At 39.3% G+C, this 17,396-nt stretch overlaps 1 protein-coding gene across 9 annotated transcripts in view; it reads right to left on the reverse strand.

Annotated features, from left to right (window-relative positions):
- ARID5B (AT-rich interaction domain 5B) overlaps positions 1-17,396 on the reverse strand; it is a 148,844-nt gene that overhangs the window by 119,431 nt on the left and 12,017 nt on the right. For 6 of the 9 annotated variants that reach the window (XM_039481429.1, XM_039481436.1, XM_039481434.1 and 3 more), the window contains one exon: positions 7,044-7,269. The exons of 1 other annotated variant lie outside the window; for it this stretch is intronic. In XM_039481429.1, coding sequence (XP_039337363.1) covers positions 7,044-7,269 — 226 coding nt within the window. Of the gene's footprint in view, positions 1-7,043; positions 7,270-7,706; positions 7,749-10,146; positions 10,171-17,396 lie in introns of those variants that run through there. 2 more of the 9 variants (XM_039481435.1, XM_039481433.1) reach the window with 2 other exon arrangements.

A 17,396-nucleotide genomic window follows, 5' to 3' on the forward strand; every position in this document is an offset into this window, starting at 1 on the left:
CCAGTTTATAACAATGTTAAAGTAGGTCAAAGTGGGAGATTAGATCCAGACAATGCCTCTTTAATAAGGTAAGTTGTGTCATGTTAAAACTCTCTTCTCAATAACTTGTGACCACAAATAGAAAAGAGGCTCCAGACAAACCAATGATAACAGAAGGGCTTCAGTAGCCAGCCCATGGCATCACCATAAGCTTCAAATGTAACAAATTGTGTGGTCCTGGGAGAAAAGAAGAAATTAACAGCACTTAAATCACCCAAACATTCCTTGGGCAACCAAGTCACCCAGGGAATTGAAAGATCAGGTGGCCAAACATAACCTTCAGAAAACCCCATCAATGTCCTCAGACTGTTGCTGAAGGAAGTCCAGAGGGGAAAACCAGTGGCTGAGCAGACTGGGGAAAGGGAAAGTGAGGGGGAGAAAAGGACCACTAATGGAGAGTGAGGCAATTGTCTGAGAAAGGCAATAGCCACAGAGCTATGAAGATATGCCAACCCCAAGAACAGCACTGCCACTCGGCATTTCAGGGGCACCAAGGATTCTAAATAAATCAACAAGTCTACAGATCCTGGTTAATCTTAACTTAAGAGTACAAAAATGCAGTTTAAAAAATTGGTCCAGTGGACACAAAAAAGATATAAGAACCCAGGAGGTTGCAAGGTTAAATCTGTGTATAGGTCTTAAATGCTGTGTGAACTCAGCAGCCATTGGGTTCAGTGGGAATTTCCTCAGTATCTTGCAGGATTGGGCCCTTGCTGTGTGACTTTGGTCAAGTTAATTTCCATGTTGTGCCTTTAGAATCCCAATTCTAAAAAGGAGTAAAAGATACTAAACATTAGAAGTTGTATGTCAATTCCCTAGATATGACCAAAAAAGGCCTAACCTTAAAGTAGCTCCATATAGCGATCACTAGGGTACTGTACATTAGCCTGCAGCTATTGTTATTTATAATGCAGTGGTGCTCAAAATGTGCTAGAAGCTGTAGAAACGCATATCAGGAGACAGCCCTCTTCCCAAAGAGACATCTTTCTTTTATCAAACTCCTCAGAGGACCACAAACAAGCTAGGGTAATCACCCTTATCCATTGAAGAGTAGATGCATTGATAAGGCCAGCTAAAACAGTGTAATAAGAGATCACCTAGATCCCCAAGAGAGGACACAATAAGGAGAGCTGGGACAGAGGTGGCAACGAGTATCACAGGGAAAATGAAGTGCTGTGGATGGGATGCTCACACAAGGTTAACCAAGATCAAGATGGTGATTGATAAGAATGAGAGAGACAGGAAGCCATGGGGAAGACAGAGAAAAAAAAAACTATACTGAATGGGAGACATTTAGCTGATCAGAAAATTAGCACATTGAATAAAGCCAGAAGATTCAGAAGTCAAAAGAATGTGATAAAGGACAAACAAAAGAATTGGTGTCAGTTCTAAAATCATCAAGAACTGGAAGTCTAGATGTCCCGATATCCAAAATCAACTCATGATATTCACTGAGAGAAATCATAGCTGTTCTCCAGTTACTGGTAAGTGAAAGCATACGACCATGCCCTGGCCCTGCTCTCACCAGGACACAGAGGCCAGGTGGAGCTGGGCACCACAGCAGTGCTCCATGCCACCCTGGCACTACTCAGATTCTGAGAAGTCTGCATCCTCACCAGGGTAGCTGCTCCATTCTTCCTTCCAAACCCATTGTGAGGTGCTGAGGATGTTCAGAGCTACCACATGTGGCAGTAAGAGAGCTCACATGGAATCATGGCCACTCATTGGCCCAATGCAAATTAAAAGATGGGTCAGTAAAGGGCAAGGCGAGTGATTCACCACCATGCTACGCCAGCTTTAAGCCAGTATAACTCCATGGTAATCAGACCCAAAGTGTTCACAAGAAAAGATTGTCAGAGAATTGACAGAAAATCAGAGGGGTGGGGGGAAATCTGATATTGCCCCTTATCCTCCATCAACAGAGGGAAGGGCTGCTGAAAGATGAGCCTCACTTAAAGTAGTGGTCAATGCTCCTGGATTTTTAAAGGAACAGCAAGGATATTAATATTTTCCACATAAATATGTATTAACCTCAGGAATGTATTATCTACAGGCAGTGGAGGTTTATTATCTAAACTCGGTTCAGTTTCCACATCACTATTTTGGAGTTCAAAGCCAAAAAGCCAAAATAATGGGCACAGGTTGCAGTAGAAACAGAACCTGACGACTCCTCCAAACAACGTCACTGGATGCAGACTTTGAGGGGCTCACAGTATGGCAACCTGAGTCACAATTTTTGGCATGATAAAAAGCCAAACGCCGTGCATACAACCTTAATAACAGGCATGGGCCCAGATCCCACAGCTTTGTCCTGAAACACTCAAGAGAATCGATCAAACTATCCTAACTGATCTATTAGCCCAAGAAGGACAAGAGTCAATAAAGCCACCCCTGAGCCAGCAGTCAAACCATTCCACCCCCACTCCCCAAAAATCTAAAAACCCTGCACGCTCCAATCAGCAACAGCAGAAGAGGTGGGAAAACAGGTCATTTCTCAACTAAACACAGGCAGTGCCACAGTACAGTAGAACCCCAAACAATGGTGCCCCCGAGCACTAAAATTCAGTCATTTTCCCCCTCAGTCTCATCTCTCAATTTCAGCTCCGACTCCTTTATCTTTTATTTCTTTTTCCAAAGACACTTAGAGATGAACCCATTCATAACTGCCTATCCACAGACAGTTTGTGGCAGCATAATTGACAATGAGTCTGCTGCAAAAATGAAAATGCTGTTTTAATAACCTGAGCCTAAAATACATTCTGTTGTATGCCTCAAAGGGTTTCAATAAAAAGTCAACCTGTAGAGACATATTTTCTTGGCTTAAACAACAATCCAAAGCATATAAATGTAGTCCAACTATAATGACATATTTATAGGCCAATAAAGCTTACATTGCAGCTTTCATACTTCACTTAAAGGAACTCTGTAAGAAGCAGTGTTACATAAAATAATTTGAATTTTTTTAACTATAGCCCAAGGAATACAAATTTGTAACTTATCCATGTTTAACTGATAGTGTTTACACTGCTTAATTGCTAAAAAAAAATTAAAAAATTTTAAAAAAAAGTAAAATGAAATGACTCCTCATCTGGCTATTTCCAATTGATTTACCAAATATGGGTATTGAAGTCCATTTATTACAAATAACCCCAAGCTCTTAAATAATTCTAAAGACAAAAATAAATAACTAGAAGCCATAATGAAGGATTTTGTCAGGCCAATTCTTCTGGAAAAATAGGTTCTCATGTTTATTATGAATAATACATTACTCAACTATTCTATTTTTATATACTGCATTGTTGTTATTCCTTATTTGTATCAATATTTGAAATAAATAGTCAGAAAAAATATAAATAGACTTAAGACATTAATTACTCACATTTGATGCTGACATATTTGTAAAATGAGAGAGAATGTATAAAATACACACCCTGAAAGGCAGGGATATAATTTTTGGAATCATATTTCAGGCTGAAAACTTAACCTCAGAAATATGAGATTTTTATATATTTAATGCACTTCCTAAGGAAAAGACCTACATAATTTAAAAGGGATGTAAACAATAAGAAATTACCTTTAAAACCTATTGAATTTAATGGAAAATTATATAGGTTTTTTGAGCCTTCCTTTAGAATTCCTTAGCAGGGATATAATTTTCTATTAAATTTTAGAGGAAGGTCAAATATATCCTATAGGAAAGTAATCACTTTTATTCAACTACATAGGATTTTTTCATAAAGGAAATATGCATTTCCACAAGGAAAATGGTTTCAGGCAATCGCATTGTTTATCTAGGCCGACCAAAGAATCAGAAATTTGCTAGCCTACAACCAGCGTTAAACATTGGTATTGCTAGCAGAGCTCATGAATCATTGTCCTGACTAGTTCAGACAAGGGTTTGTTTCTAAGAACTAGACTACAGACTATGTCCCCTAAAAAACAGTCTAACAATTTGCTCCACATCATCTATAGAAAAGTTTTATAACACTGTTTTAAGACAAGAAAAACCTTGCCCACAGTGATTTGAGAGACCATGCTTGGAACCCTACTAGCCATGATTACAGCTAGCAAATTCCTCACCACAGTGTTCACTGTTTTGTTGGCATGATGCGGAGTGTTGGAAGAGTTCTATGGGCGTATACTGTACACTAGCAAAAGGTACAGCCTACTAAAGGTGCTATTTTGACAAAAGAGAAGTTACAGCACAGGCAGGTCAACAGCTCAAGGTTCCCTACTCTAACTGGACTTATCTGCATTACAAATTTTATTGTGTTGATCTGACCTATGATTGCGATGAGTATATTTAGATGACATAATGCTCTCCATGAATGCCCAGTCAGTGCAGGTGAGAGCAAATTTTGTCCAGCATCCTTTCAACTAATACTGATTAAATCCTGATCCCATGTCAAACCAAATGGCGGGGTTAGGTCCCTGGTACTGCCAAACATAGCTGTTTCCTTAGCAAGAAAACCATAGTTCCTCCACATTATTTACTGAACAGGAAAACTACAGTAGAACCTCAGAGTTATGAACACTAGAGTTACAAACTGACTGGTCAACCATACACCTCATTTGGAACTGGAAATATGCAATCAGGCAGCAGCAGAGACAAGGAAAGGAAAGGAAAGGAAAGGAAAGGAAGAAAGACAGTACAATACTGTGTTAAACTACTGAAAAATAAAGGGAAAGTTGATTTTTTTTGGGTCAAGCTAAGGAAACTGTTTCTGTGCTTGTTTCATTCAAATTAAGAAGTTAAAAGCAGCATTTTTATTTTGCATAGTAAAGTTTCAAAGCTGTATTAAGCCAATGTTCAGTTGTAAACTTTAGAAAGAACCACCATGTTTTGTTCAGAGTTATGAACAACCTTCATTCCCGAAGTGTTCGTAACTCTGAGGTTCTACTGTACATTATTTAATCCATTTAATGTTAATATTACATTTAAATAAACCAAGCAGTAACAGGTTTTCTTGTCTAACTTTCAGCAGTCGGACCCATCCTCAAAAGCAACATGCCCAATGGCTAAATGTCTTCTTGTGCCTGTGGGTTTCAAACCAATCATAACCAGTCGCAGAGAGAAACTTTAAAAAAAAAATTGAGTCAACTTTTTTTTTTGTATAGGCAGTGGCAAAGCAGCCTGATTCATGAACTAAAAGAAAGCCACATGCAATGCTCTCAGTGTTGAGTTTTCACAATTACATTGTTATAGTTCAGATATGCATTTTTAGTGTAACCCCTCTTTTCAAAGGTTTAACATGCAGCTCTGAACTGTGTGTGCTAAGTTTCAAAATAATTTTCTTTGGCTCTTGAGTCAATAATACTGGTTTTATAAACTTTGCACAAAAGATTTGTTTGCTTGTTTGTCAAAAACAAAACAAGAGAACATTAAAACCCAAATGAGAAGCATTCAGATTCTTTTGATACACCAAACAGACGCAAGGAAATGTACAAGGAAAACACCAATGTAATATGAGATTGTCTAATTACCGCATCTAGTTACAAAGAAGAAGAAACCACTAACAAAGTTTTGCAAGTGTTTTACTGTAGATATTGATTAAAAATATCAACTTTCAATCATTATGAAACATCATCCTGACTAGCCGATGAACTAAAGTAAGACTGACAAGACTGACCTCACCATTTGCTTATATGGGAAATGAGAGACTCAACGCTGTTGTAAGGTAAGTTCTATAAGGCAGATCCTCAGCTAGTGTAGGTAGACATAGCTCCATTGTAGTCCAGGGAACTATGCTGCTTACACAACTGAGAACTTGGCCCATCCCCATGATCTTCAATTCATGAAGATGAGAAAAAAATTCTGTACATGGAGTTGGCAGAGTATCAGCCTTAACTTTTGATTTCTTACCTTTCATCCATTTATGTGCTAATCTTGAAGCTATCTAAGCTTAGCTTTAAAAAAAAAAAAAGTACTACAGGAAATAAATTTCACTGAAACACACGTTGAAATATATTTTCCTGTCAGCCAATGTGTATGCCAATCTCCCAGTAAAGCTAATGGGGGGTAGACATGTTTACCAACAGAAGACCCGCTGCCTCAGACGTCATCCTACAGCCCTTGCATAAGAATGTGTCCCATTAAAGGAAATGGGAGTTGTATGTGCACTCACACATATAAGCTTCTACAAAGTTGGTGTTTTTAGACCCAAATTCCGTACCCACTTAGGCCCCAATTCTGCAAGGTGATACATGTGGGCAGATCCTGAATCCACATCCCATTGACGTACTGAAGTCAAAGGAGAGCCAGGCAGTGCAGGAGACCGTCCATATGAACCAACTTGTGGGACTGAGACCTTATGTGCATATGGGGAGCAAAAAGCATCCCAAAAAACTGTAAACCTGCTTGCAAAGATCCAAATCATTAGCCCATGCAGCAGAAAAGCTGTCCATATGAGTTCCCGTGCCTCTCTGTTTTTGCAAAGAAGGAAAAGTGAGAAAGAAAAGACCCACTGCACCATGAAACCAAGTGACGGTACAAATGGGTGTAAGTACGATTAATTAAAACGTAGGCTGAATGTTACGATAAACTTTAAACTAAAATGTATTAGACTGTGGAACAGTGTCCCAAAGGGAGTTGTGAAAACCTCATTACTTAAGACAATTAACACTGTATTGGACAAAGACTGGAGAAGCACCAGAGATAGGCAACAACCCTACGTTGGCAAGAACATAGGCAGTATGATCTAACAGGACTTTGACCTCTCTCTTTCGTCTATGATTCTAATTGCATAGAGAGATAGAGAGAAGGCATCAGATTCAATCCCATATGATGTGTAGCATATACTTGACCCCAATGCCTACATAGTTTCTGTGGGAAGCCCTTGTAAATTACCTTTGCTTGCAGCTTCAGGATTTGAGCCTTAGTGCTTACAGTCTCAGAGTCAATGACAGTTTTGTCTGAATAAGCACTGCAGGATTGGGCTTGTTCCCCATAGAAATACAGTCACAGGTAGGCAAACAGCAATTTTAGAAAAGGAAACGATATTTACCAAGATCAGCCTTTTCCTTTAGAATGTCTTTGAAGTTCAGGCCACTGTTGAGTGTGGACTGCCTGTATCTCATCAAGGCTTCCTTCTGCCCATTCTTGCCCAGTTCCATGGGTATGACTGGGTCAGCCCGGAGACCACACTTCCACTTGGAGAAATCTGAATGTGCCCATTTTGCCAAGTCTTCGAGCTTCACAGTCACCTTCTCTGAAACGGCAATAACTTCATCCTGCAAGATGTAGTCAAACGAGAACAGAGCGTGTCATGTGTGGCTTATGATGAATGATAAGTCTGTAGCACTGCCTCTTTGGCATGTTATTGGAAAAGTTTATCTTGCTCTTGGCAGATTACTTTTTCTGTGATACAGAATATCCAATAACTCATGCAATTTGCATGCCATTTTAGTGTCACTGTTAGTTGTTTATTTGAAGCAAATATTTATGTGATAAAAAATATCCAAGAACATCAGGGCAGTAGTCCTAAAATGCATTTTAAATGTGGATTGCCAAAGTGCATTCTGTATATCCCAAAGGCTCGGATGAAAGCTTGCTTTTTAGGTGCAATTAGCTGCGAATGTAAAAACTCATGGCTGGATGACTAATGGTTATAGCTAGTCCTCAAATAAATGGTCTAAGTAAATCTTAGATTCTTGGAACTCTGACTCACCAGAAAATTCCTGTGTTTATGGTACATTTTCCCTTGGCTTATACACAAATATTGAATTTAACTTTTGTCCTAAAAATTAAATAAAACTGTGATGTAATCCCAAAAGAAATACTGCATAAATGTTATGTGTTTCCCACCAAAAGAAACTCGCATATTCTCATGTTTCTTAAAACTTTTTCAAGAACAGAAAATAACTATTTTTCCCTCCTCTTAAACATACATTCTATGAAAACGCAATTTAACTTTAGTTTAGCCTGCTGAACATATACTTGAACTAAACATCTCTAATTGCTACATTTTTATCCTTCCAGGAAACAATCAACTCTTCTCAGTCATGATGAATAAGCAGAATGTTTTATAGCTGCCTACTGTAAGCAGGGCTTAGGAAGGCTTCAGAAAAAGAAAAACCTAACCCCAACTCCTACCAAGATAAACTTGAGATCTTTAAGTTAAATATTTGAAACAGTTGATGTTTTAACTTGAACTGACTTACACCACACCTTTCACATCACACATTTCTAGATAAAACATGGGTAGCATAGTCACTTAGAAAGAATTATGGTTAATATTTTTATTCTCCAAAATAAACACAACTATTTAGGTATGGAGAAAAAAAGAAAGAAAGAGAGAGAGAGAGAGAAATTCTTGCAGTTATTAAATAAACAGAAATGCATGGTTGGTTCTGTATTTTTTGCTTAACACATTCCTCAGGAAATAAAATACTGCTCAATAATCAAAAAAAAAAAAAAAAGAAGGGGGGGGAGTGGGTGGGAAGTGTGGGTAAGTTTTGTGATAAGTTACACACAACATGAAACCTCCACAGTAGCTTTGGTAAAATGTAGATCTGATATTTCACTCTTCCTTGTATAACACAAAGATGTTTTATAAGCAGTCATCTTCTATTACTTTTAGTGCAATAACAAATATTTACTCAAAAATGAACCTCATACTTGTATGCTACGTAAATGTTAGTAATGGAATCTTTTCCTTTATCACTGTGCTGAATATGAACTTCCATTGAACAACAAACAATCAAGACAATGTTTTAACTTTCCGCTTATGACAAATGTTATTACTTTGTAAACAATGCTGCATACTACACAGTACATTTTCAATGGATGGTTTCACCCAATTTCATTACACCATTCACTTGAAATAAAAGATCTGTAGTTGCTATGCATTTTATAGCTATTACATGGTGATTATTAAATGTCAGAGTGAAAAAATTGAGTCTGCATGAAGACAGCCTTAACAGCTTCTGGATGGGGTCTTCTGTATAGGATGTTGAATGGAATAATTAAGTATCACAATTTCTAATACTGAGTACTTAGAAACATTCTATTTAGAAGCATCTTTCATAGAAATCTGACTTCCAGATTAGATATGTTTTTGGTTAGTGTTATTTTCAAAATAACTTTTATGGCCAAATGATTATGATTTCAATTACCAGTTTCTTCATATCCTTTCCAAGAACTGGTATGACTAACTTTGGCTGGCATACAAAGTTAGCCAAGCAAACAATCTATTAACTACAAGAAAAGTACAATCACTGTTACATCTTCGGTGAATAAACCTGTTTGAGACTACAACCTTCACACACACGGTACATTCAGAAACCATAAATCCAAGAATATTGGTTGATAAACAACCCGTGTGTTTTACTAACAATTCAGCAGCAAACCCACTTTGCAATATAGTCGTGTGCCAGGATTTAGCTGGAAATTTGATAAGGAAGCAGAAAAATATGGAATATGTAAGTATCAGGAAACACAAAAGAGCACAAATTACGCCTTCACATTTAAAGTTGTGTGTGACAGCAAAATGACCACACACCAGCAACCAGGGGCGGCTCTATGTATTTTGCCGTCCCAAGCACGGCAGTCAGGCGACTTTCGGCGACGCGCCTGCAGGAGGTCCGCTGGTAATGTGGATTCGGTGGCATGCCTGCAGGAGGTCCACCGGTCCTGCGCCTTCGGCGTACCCGCCACCCAATTGCCGCCGAAACCATGGGACCAGCGGACCTCCCACAGGCATGCCATTGAAGGCTTGGTGCGCTGGTGCCTGGAGTCACCCCTGCCAGCAACCATGACCAAACTATTTTATACTTAGTTTTGCCTACATCAGTGTGAATGGCAAGGAAAAGAATCTTTGCACAAATTGTCATGTGATCATATTAGCAATTTGCAAAATGAGTATTATGACCATAAATACTGTTGTGGCAGCTAATGTAATACAAAAGGTATGCACAGAAAGGCACTTTGAATCATATTAGCACATAAAACTAAGTATATGAATACAAACCATAACAAAAATTTAGCTGGTTACTGTGGTAACAGATGCAATTAAGGATGTCTCATTTTCTAAACATTTTATAGATGGTTGAGGAGGAGAAATAGATCAAAATGCAACTAAGTACACTGGGTAGAATTTTCAAACATACCTAAATGACTTAGGAAGAAAAATCTCTTTGAAAGTCAGGGGGACTTATGCTCCAAAATCATGTAGCTTCTTTTGCCTATAAAATAATTGTTTGCAGCATTAACTATAAAATTATTTAGTGTGAGATTTTCAAAAATGGTCTATGCTGGTCTAACTCTGCTCCCACCAAAGTCAAGAGTAAACTGATTATGGTGGGAGCAGATTTAGACCAATGATGAATGCCTTTGGCATGAATTCAGGAAAGTTCCTAAGTGCACATGTAATTTTAAACACTTAGGATGGGATTTTCAAAAATGCCGAAGGGAGAAAGGCACAAAAATCCCACTGAAGTGCCTCCAGGAGATTACTCACATACTTAAAGTTAAGCATGTACATAAGTATCTTCTTGAATCAGGACCTACACTATGAATGTCATAGGCCTATAGCCAAGGCCATACCGTCCCACAATAGAATCAGTAGAAAGGGGACAAAGGGACTTGAAAAGTCCTCCGGGTTCTCCTTGTTGAGTTTCCTCCAAATACTTCCTTAGGGGATTGGTATCAAAGGGATTGCATCATGCTCCTGAATTTGTTGGGAACAAGATGAAAATGGTTCAGAATTGCAGCCAATTGCATCTCAAGGCCCTGATTCTACAATCTCTATGAAGCAGAAACGCCCATTGCCTTCAAAACCTCTTCTGACTTCAATAGGAGTTTTGTCTCAGGTTAAGGATACTGGAGTTAGAATTTGCTGGGGGCCTAGAGGAAAGCATAGCAGAAGTAGGCAGAATGGGTAGAATGTTTCTGGTGCCCAGAGGAGTCAGAACACTAGCAGCCATTGGTAACCCCGCCTAACAGATGTGATGTGATTGCTCCAGGAAAGGTCTCCTGGCGCTTGCTATTGTGTATAGGATGCTGGCCTTGCCATGACCCCAACCTGCCCAAACACACCTCCTCTGAGGGTAGGTTTACACTTGCCTTCCCGGTCGACGCGGTGAGTTCAACTTCTCAGAGTTCGAACTATCGCATCTGATCTAGATGTGATAGTTCGAACTCCGGAAGCGCTGCGGTAGACTCCGGTACTCCACCACTGCAAACGGCGGTGGCAGAGTCAACGGGGGAGCCACGGAGTTCGACCCTGCTGCGTCTGGACGGGTGAGTAGGTCGAACTAGGGTACTTCGAATTCAGCTACGCTATTCGCGTAGCTGAATTTGTGTACCCTAGTTCGACCCCCCTTCTTAGTGTAGACCAGGCCTTACAATGCTAATGCCGTCACAACTACACTTGGGGATCTATGGATATAGCATTCTGAGTACCTCTGGTGAAGGAGTGCTGGAGGTGGAGGGGCAACCCAGTGCATAGGCACTGGAGCAGCTATAATCTGTCCCGTAGTGTTTATGTATTAATAACACAATCACCTAAATTCTGCAGTCTTTACTCAAGCAACATTCTCATTGAACTCATCTGAGAGTTTTGAACTATTCTGGGTGGCATAATTTGTCCCTGCACTAATCCAAACCAATGCAGACCTCCATGTTGCTACATTATCCAACAGCACATTAAACTGGAACACAACCCTTCAAGTGGGCTCATGAACCAACAATTTATGTTCAGGCACTCTCTGTCTTAGTGCATTCTTATTCGCCAAGCAGTTAATCTTAAAGTAAACCAAGGGAAACAACATCTATATTGTTTCCTACAGCATTTCACTGACTTCATTGCAAATATTTTTATAGGGAAAAGGGCCATTTGTGGACGAATAATTATTTTGTTCAGTGCACTGTTAGAATAAAGATATCCTGACAAGTTTTTAGCAGGGAAAATTCAGATCCATATATGGAAAATTTGGTCTTCTGATACTCTCAGTGTTTGAAGCCCTTCTCTGTTTGTCAAGAAACAAACAAGCAAAAAAGATATGCAATTCTCCATTGGGACAGCAATGGGGTTACGAAGCACGGTGGTTAAAAACAAATAAGCCTTGTCTACACTACAGCTAATCCCAATTCAACTGGCAGAGCTGTGCTGGCTGTGAGTTACAGATCTGACTTTTACCACTGTAGAGAAATCCTGTTTTGTGATGGCGGCCTTCATGAGCACTGCAGAGTTTTCGAGTATCTGCAGTCCTACATGTTGACGCAACAGCATCACCAGAGGTGTGACCTTTCCATGTGTATCTTACTGGGGGTATTAACTTCAAAGCCTATTTGTGGTCATTAAACAAAACACAAACACCCATCTTGACCATTAAAATATAAGGATAAGGAGACAGCTGGATCCAGTTTTGGTTTTGAATCCAATACTCTTGTAAGGAAAAAACAAAACAAGATTCCTGGATTTTTTTCTAAGTATTTAAAATAGCTTCTAGGATTCTGTTGTGCATTTAACCAATATTTTGCATTCTCTTGATGTATCATTTGTAGTGCCACCTTAGAAAAACAGTGCCTTGGGCAAACTTGTATTTTGGCACCCCTGGCTCCCGCTGCCTCCCCAGGCTCCCTCTCCCATCATCCCTGGTCCCCACTGCTTCCCCCATCACCTTGGCCCCTGCTGCCTCCCCAGCCATCTCCTGATCGCCCCCAGGGCCCACTGCCACCCCCATTGCTCCAAGTTCCCTTCTCCGGCCTTGCAACCAAGGCCTACCCCGCTCCTTGCCTCTTGACCATGGTGCCCTCTGAACCACAGTGCCTTGCACAGTTGCCCACATCACCCACCCATAAAGCCAGCCCAGGCCATTTGTCAGGAGAACATTCTATGAGGAAAATAAATTTTAATTAATTTTAAACTGAAAAATACAAAACCCCCCGTCTGTATATTTGAATGATTCCTTCCCAGTTTGGGATAATCTGACAAGAGACACAGTGGGTGTTCAATGAGCAACACAGTAATATTTGCACAGCTAGTTAATGGCAAAAGATACCAGGCTATTTCATACTTTAAAACACACACCAAGTACCTCTTTCTGTTTTGTGTAACCGCCTCTTAAATCAAAACATAATTTAGACATGCTCCCTCTTGCTGGCCTTTCTTTTTTTCTTTTACTCTGTTCACTGTGATTCAAAGTCATTGAAAGTCACAGGAGTCTTTTTCATCAAGTTCAGTAGGCTCTGCATTAGTCCCTTTGCAAACTTATGTTGTTAGCCCTGACACGTGCAATGCCAGCTAAGGGCCAGACTTCGTAACTCTTACTCATGATGGTGAGCACTTACTCACTCATACAAATAGTCTCACTGACTTCAATCAAATGAATAAGTGCACACCAGAGTGAGTAAGAGCTACACAATTGAATGACTGGAACCACAGCTTCAGTTAGAGTGCTTAGAAATATTTATCCTGGATGAGATGGTTGAAAAAGTGCTTAAGTCTGAGTTTCTCCACAGTGGTGGTATCGATATGTTCCACTGTGGTAAATAATTCAGGTTACAGTCTGATAGAACTAACTGAATAAACTTAAGCCCTGAGTCCTGCAATTGACTCCATGCAGATAGATTCCTTTACCCACGTGGAGTTACTTCAATGGGAACCAACTCATGGTTCCATGCACACAGTGTCAATTTATTTGAAAAATATTAAGAGTCTCTCTCCTCTCAGGCAGATTAAACTGATTTTAAGGGAAGAGCAAATTTACAACCCAGATCGATGACTTGGGTACGCATATGCTTTAAAGTTTCCAAAAAGCACATTTGGTTCAAAAGTCAGCTTATGTGTTTGTCCCGTAAACATTTTGAAAGCTGTTTTGTGTCCATTACCAATGTGGAATTTCTTCCCGAAAAGGCAGTTTGGGCCCCTGGATAGGATACTAGCGTAGCAGGCATGGGGTCTAGTCCCAGCTCTATCTTTGACAGTGCAATTGCCCAAGTTCACACTGCCTCCGTCTCTTCATCTATTAGCTGGGGATACTAATCATGCTTCTCCACCTTTGCAAAACACTGAGTTTTATGAATGAAAAGCCATATTGGTGAGAAGTGCCAGTGCTTATGCTGTGCCCTGGGTGTGCCCAGTGCTGTGTGGGCCACAACTTCACTGTATCTAACACCCAGACCCTCTAGGGGGATTTCAAGTTGCAAAACAGATAATAATCAGCATAACAAGTTCTAAATACTAAAGAATCAACATTTATCGTTAAAAAACAAAATAGATTTGATGAACATTTCCACAAATTGACTAGTGATTTTGGAGCCTCACATGCTGGGTGCTCAGTCTGAGACAGCTTAAAGGGGTCTGATTTTCAAAGGATGAGTGCTCATTACTTTCTAAAAACAAGAAAACCAAACCAACCAACCAAAAACCAGGCTGCTTTAAGGTTTCCCAAAATTGGGCATCTGAATGGGAGGCTCCCCTAATCACTAGTCACTTTTTAAAATCTTGGCCTTTGGTTTTACATGGCACCTTTCAATATTTCAATACCCAAACCAACTACACATATTTCTGTTCTCTGGTGTGACATTAAAATCCAAACTAGAAGGAACATCTTTTGCGCAAGAAAATGAAAATAAACAGGACTATTTCTTCAAAGGAGTTGATTTCAGCATGATGCAAGTAATAGTAGAGTGCCCCTTGTGACATTACAGCACCTCCAGGGCTTTTCAAGGTACCAGGCACAACCAAATTATTAATCTCCTGAGGGCATGGATTCCCTCAGAAAACCAACAAATCCTGGAATCACTAACACAGTGAAGCCTTCTTAACTATTTGTCATACATCGTTGTATACCTCTTTCTAAAGACTCCCTGATTATGAAGAAACCCTTAAAACAAGATGACAAATGAATAGAGATGTTAAATAAATAAAAACCAGCTATGCAGTGACTGACGACTACCAAACCTTTAGAAGATTAAAGAAATCTGCTGTATACCATTTATGTCATCCATAATTATATCTCCATAGAAACATGAAAAACCACCCAAGTTGATTACAGCATAAAAATATTCAACTCATATGAGATTAACTATGCTCTGAAGAGAGATATTTATGAGATCTCCATTGCATGGTAAGACTTTAATGAAGGCAACATTTACAAATTTTTCCTGCTACAATGAAATTAGGTTTGTGATAGAAAGAGGTGAATTTCAACTCTGCTTGGGTATTAGATTTATCTCTGCTGCCCCCTTAAGAATACTGACCAGCCAATGGGAATGTTTCCCTTGTCCACACAGTTATCTAAATCTTGAAATAACTGTCTATAAAAGGAGTCACTTTTTTCTTCTATTCCAATAAAATGTGGCATCTAGTCAGCCTATAATTGCAATACATCTTACAAGACTCCAGAGTGAAGTAATATTTGCCACTATCAAGCTGAGGTGTGGGGAGAGGGTTAGAAAAGACACTGATACAAATTATCCTTCTTGTATTCTGTTTTTAACCCAATTGAAGGTGTCAGATGATCATTTTCAGAGGAAAAGTTCAGTAAAAAGGGATGGTACCTCTTTGAGAGCCATTATGCTAAATATGTCATTATTGTCTAAGCAACCATCACAGCCTCCTGAAAGCACAAAACCCTATATTGCCTGACTCAGCAGATGGTTGGAATGCTTACATCCAAGGAAAGAGAGCAGGTAGTTAGAACAGTTTAAAGCAGATTATTTTTTTAAAAGAAAAGTTAACTCTTGGAAGGCAGATCGCCACAGGGCAGCTTGGTGCAACGGTACAATTTTATTCTAAGCAGGCACACAGTGCATCACAACTTCTCGCTCGCTGCCAATAACTAGTTGTTTTTTTAAAGAAGCAAAGGCAGCTTTTAAAAAATTATGGCAACTAAGATATCTCAAAACTTTGACATACTGAGAATGTTTTCACTCCAGTGCTTCCAGGGGTCATTTAAAGAATTCTGGAGGTCAAGAGTGATTTGAACACCTGCTCGGCTGTCTATTGAATTACTGATCTAGTAACATCAAATATATGGCCTAGAGAAACAGGAGACATACTGTAAAAACTGTTGTTGATGATTATAGGAGACACTGTGTGCCATTTATCTGATCAGTATAATTTGCATGAGAAAAACATCTTCAGCCTTTTTATTGAAACCTTTACCACAGTAGATAGCTGGGGATGCATATTTTACAACCCAGTGCATTGTTGCTGAAAACACATTCACCCACAGGAACACAAAACACAATTAGACTATTATGGACTACATTCACTAAGGATAATAGAATTGTATATTTCATTTTGATATAAAGGGCTCTATTATCCTCTTTATTTACACCTCATGTAATTTTGATTTTTCTGTAATTTAGATGGGAATTTCATATTGCACGACCCTCATGTAAATTATACAAAATTGTTGTTTTTGCCTCTGGAATTGAGTGCACATCTTAGACCACTTGGCAGATGTTAGGACCACAGCGCATGTCCAAAAGGGGGGAGGGGGAGAAATTATCTTAAATGATCAAGTTAATTTATAAACAAATGGAAATCTCGAAATTTGTGCATGCAGCTTTAACTTCAGCTACCAATGCTCAGCAGATTACTACAGGTCCCTGCATATATACTCATATGGGCCCAATAACCATAGTGTCTGCGCATCTCACATATATTAATCATGAACTTATCCTTGCAACATCCCTGTGAGATAGGGAAGTATCATCCCCATTTTACAGAGAGAGAACTGAGGCACAGAGAAATTAAATGATTTACCCAAGGTTACACCTGAAGTCTGTGACAGAGCTAAACCCAGGTCTTCTGAGTCCCAGCCAATAACTTTAACCATAAAACCATCCTTCCTTCAATGACCTCACTAGTATTAAAGGGGCAAGGAACATTTTTATACCAGAAAATCATTCTTAAATAACCTCTCCAATGTAGGATGCATCTATCTTTTTCCTCCTTCAAGTTTATTTACTGTGGCCATTGTAGGCAAATACTATTTAAGACAATAAGGCCATAAATCAGCTAGTGGAGTTTATGGTTCTATTACTGAAAGGTTTTGCTTTTTGGAGGGACCAAAATTAACAATCCTCATCTCAGAATATGAAGCTCCAAAGTGTGTCCTCATCCCATCTACCATTAAATATGCAAGGACAACAGCAGCAGAGAACACTGGGCATTAGGAAGGCCACAGAAGAGGGCAAAGCTGCCTTACAGTGGCCAAATAGATACCACATTAAATCTCTAGAGCACATGAAGGCTTGGGCTGTCATTTAATCAGTAAAATACTTTGCGTTTCCACAGCATCAAGCTACAAATTAATCCTCACAGGAACTAAATGAGGTAGGTACCATTCCTCCCATTTTGCAGATGTGTTTAGTGAGGCACACAGAAGTTATGTGATTTGCC

Source organism: Mauremys reevesii, linkage group 7, assembly GCF_016161935.1.
Source record: "Mauremys reevesii isolate NIE-2019 linkage group 7, ASM1616193v1, whole genome shotgun sequence".
In the NCBI taxonomy this organism is placed as follows: domain Eukaryota; kingdom Metazoa; phylum Chordata; order Testudines; family Geoemydidae; genus Mauremys; species Mauremys reevesii.